Below are 3,374 nucleotides of genomic sequence, written 5' to 3'. Positions count from 1 at the left end.
GACGGACAGTCCTTCCCTGGTGGGATTCCTGCTGTTCCCTGCCCGCTGCTGCTGTTCCCTGCACACACATGCCCTGCCTCTTCTTCCAGGTGGCCACAAAGCGGGCACAGGCCTGGTGCTACAGCAAAAACAACATTCCCTACTTTGAGACCAGTGCCAAGGAGGCCATCAACGTGGAGCAGGCCTTCCAGACGATTGCCCGGAACGCGCTGAAGCAGGTAGGTGTCCAGCGGTGGTCTGGCTACCTCTGGTGATGGGCCGCTGAGCCAGCCCCGGCCTGGCTGCCTTGTCCTTAACCTTCTTTCCTCGCTGACTCTTTTCCATGTAGCCAGAAACCCCTGTGTTTATCCAGGAAGGTAATGGCACGGTCTGCTAAGGCTTCCAGAAATTCCGCTCACTTGTGAATAACCTCAACCGTGCGGGGCAGCAAAGACCTCAGCCAAGGTCTCCCTGGTCTGAGCAGCTGCAGCTGTCAGGTGGCCAGGCCACTAGATGGCCCTGGTCAGACTGGTCCTTCTATTCGAGGAGGGGATAAACTGGGATTTGAAACCAGCTCTGCTGCCCATCATTGGATCCAGTGTTTGTGTTTTTTGGGTTTTTTTAAACAAATATATGTATGTATGTATGTATGGCTGTGTTGGGTCTCTGCTGCTGCGCTCGGGCCCTGTCTAATTGCAGCAAGTGGGGGCCACTCGTTGCCGTGGTGCCTGAGCTCCTCACTGCAGTAGCTTCTGTTGCGGAGTGCGGGCTCTAGAGCGCAGGCTCAGTAGTTGTGGCACACGGGCTTACCTGCACCGCGGTATGTGGGATCTTCCCGGACTAGGCTCGAACCCGTGTCTGCTGCATTGGCAGGTGGATTCCCAACCCACTGCACCCCCAGGGAAGTCCTGTTTGGTTTTTTTAATCATATCTGAGCTGTAAGAGACTGTGGGCTCTAGGAATTGTCTTGGATAAAGTTTCCCTACATTTTTTCTTTATTTATTCAACTGTTCTCCCGAAATAACAGTGGCTTCTTGTTGGCAAGTGCCAGTTGAAGACTTTGTGACTCAGCAGCTCTGTTGGGGCCAGTGCGTTGAGGCAGGTCCCAGCATTGTCAGTCGTCTGTAGTGGGCAGGTGAGGGGTGCGGTCGGAGCCAAGGGGCCCGTGGCAGCTGCAGAGGGCAGGGTGGTTCTGCAGCTCCTGGGAGCGGGTTTACAGAAGGCGTGCTTCTCAGCAGTCGGGGCACTGGGCCTGCGGGCTGTACAGGAGTCGTTTTTCACCAGTTCCCGTTGGCTGACATCACTGTTGGAGTTTTCCTCTCTGAATATTGCCGTCCCTAGAGCGTCGTTACAGTGACGAGCTGGCATCTTGGGAGTGAGGTGGTTAGATTGCAAGGTGTGTGTATTTTTGCGGGCAAGTGCCACCTGGCTTTCCCAGGGACAGTAGTAATCCTTCAGTTCGTGCCAGCACGCTGCGGGCCTCCTCCTGGAGCTCCGCTGACACTCTCCACGGCAGAGCCCATAGGCAGCCCTCGCGCGGGACCCCGCAGTGCTCAAGAGCGTTTTTGAATTGAACCTCCCTTCACCTGTTACTGCAGTGGATTTTTTCAATTCCTTTGGCCATAGAGAATTTTTTAGTTGAGTATCCAGTATTCACATACGTTGGGGTCTGTCCTGGCCGTCTGCCTGCTCCTTGCCTGGACCAATCTTGATTTCACTGCCTCTGCGTCTGACCCCTGATCAGGCAGGCCTCCCCTCACTAATTTTATCTTTTTTCTTGGCTATTTTTGGTTCATTTTATTCATTTTTTCTTTCTTCACCCCCCCCCTCCAAATAAGACCTTATTGGGATTCTGATTGGAATTGCATTACAGCCGTTGTATTAGTCTCTCTGGGTGCCTTAACAAATACCACAGGCTGGGTGGCTAAAGCAACAGACTTTTATTTTCTCTCAGTTCTGGAGCCAGAAGGCCATAATCAGGGTGCCAGCAAATCCGATCTCTGGTGAGGACTCTCTGTTAAGACAGAAAGTAGCTAAGTGTGTGTGAAGGGCTGAGGGCATCAGATAGGGTCCGGGGTGGCCGCCCATGGTGCAGACTTTCTTTTGGGGATGACAGAAGTGTCCTGGAATCACGGCGTGGTGGCGGCTGGCAACTTTTGAATATACTCGACAACACGGCACACGCACAGTGCTGTGTTCAGCAGAGCTTTTTTTAAAAAATATGTAGTCCTAGAGGTTGTTACTTTTATAGCAATTGTGAATGGATAGAACCAGTCCCTGCTTTCCCAAATCCTTGAACAGTTCCTGCTGCACAGGTGCTCAGTGTTTCAGTGACAGATTACTTCTCTACATCAGGAAGCAGCCAGTGACAGATTACTTCTCTACATCAGGAAGTAGAAGGCTCCTCCCTGGAAACACGCTCATCAGCGCAAGGCCCGCTGAACTGACCCCAGTCTGTCTCCCCACCAGACAGAGGGATCCGTCCTCGGCTGGGCTCTGCGTGTGCAGATCCGGAGATACAAAAAGGAAGCTAGACCCTGAGTCCAGAAAGATGAGAGCGGGTAGGGGGCCGGAGGAGCGCCCAGGAACCTTGAGGAAATGCTGGCTCAGAGCGGCCAAATCCAGGCCACGGGAGGGAGCGTCTACCTTCTTGTCAGGCGTTGGTAGAAGCTTCGGAGCAGGCAGCAGCCCCCAGGCTGACGTCCCACGGAGGGCGCGGCGGCCCTGTCCTGCCTGCCTACTCAGTGTCACCTTGCCCCATCTCCCGCTCACTTGGCTTCGAGCACCTTCTGCCAGGGCCCTCACTTCACTGCTGGGCCTGCTCCGTGCCCATGCCCCCCATCTGCCCGGGCTGAGCTCGGGAGTCTCCCCGAGCCTGGACTAACCAGCCTGTCTCTCTCTCTCCCTGCCCAGGAAACGGAGGTGGAGCTGTACAATGAATTCCCTGAGCCCATCAAACTGGACAAGAACGACCGGGCCAAGGCCTCAGCAGAAAGCTGCAGCTGCTGAAGTGGCAGAGAGCAGAGCACAGAGTCCTTCGCGAACCAAGAACACAAGTAGGCCTTCCACCATGAGCCCCTCTCCTCTCCACACAAACAGTCATCTCTCACATCCAGCTGCCAAAAGAACCCCCAGACACAGTCTCCCCTGCACACATACACACACCCCCGACACAGACAGACTCCACAGCCCAGGCCTGTGACGGCTCCATCGGGGTCCCTGCATCAGCCCTCAGATGGCAGCAGGATGGGCCGGCTGTAGAAATCGTTCCGGTTTGGAGTCCGCCTCGGAGACGACTTCTTTTTGTCCACTGGAGAGAGAGAACTGTTTACAGTCAACCTGTGTCTAATTAGTTCTGGTTTTTTTAACTTGTCTTTTGGTTTTTTTACCCCCCC

General features: G+C 54.5%; 1 protein-coding gene across 3 annotated transcripts in view; it reads left to right on the top strand.

Moving 5' to 3' along the window:
• The window catches only part of RAB7A (RAB7A, member RAS oncogene family), a 105,387-nt gene extending 102,019 nt beyond the window's left edge, over positions 1 to 3,368 (top strand). For all 3 annotated transcript variants that reach the window (XM_024763392.1, XM_024763390.1, XM_024763391.1), the window contains 2 exons: positions 90 to 218; positions 2,893 to 3,368. In XM_024763392.1, the coding sequence (XP_024619160.1) occupies positions 90 to 218; positions 2,893 to 2,988 (225 nt within the window). In that variant the 3' untranslated portion in view covers positions 2,989 to 3,368. The remainder of the gene's footprint in view (positions 1 to 89; positions 219 to 2,892) is intronic.
• Positions 3,369 to 3,374: the final 6 nt, after the last annotated feature.

This window comes from Neophocaena asiaeorientalis, unplaced genomic scaffold (assembly GCF_003031525.2).
Source record: "Neophocaena asiaeorientalis asiaeorientalis breed wild unplaced genomic scaffold, Neophocaena_asiaeorientalis_V1.1 scaffold433, whole genome shotgun sequence".
Lineage (NCBI taxonomy): Eukaryota > Metazoa > Chordata > Mammalia > Artiodactyla > Phocoenidae > Neophocaena > Neophocaena asiaeorientalis.
This window is presented reverse-complemented; position numbering and strand designations above follow the sequence as displayed.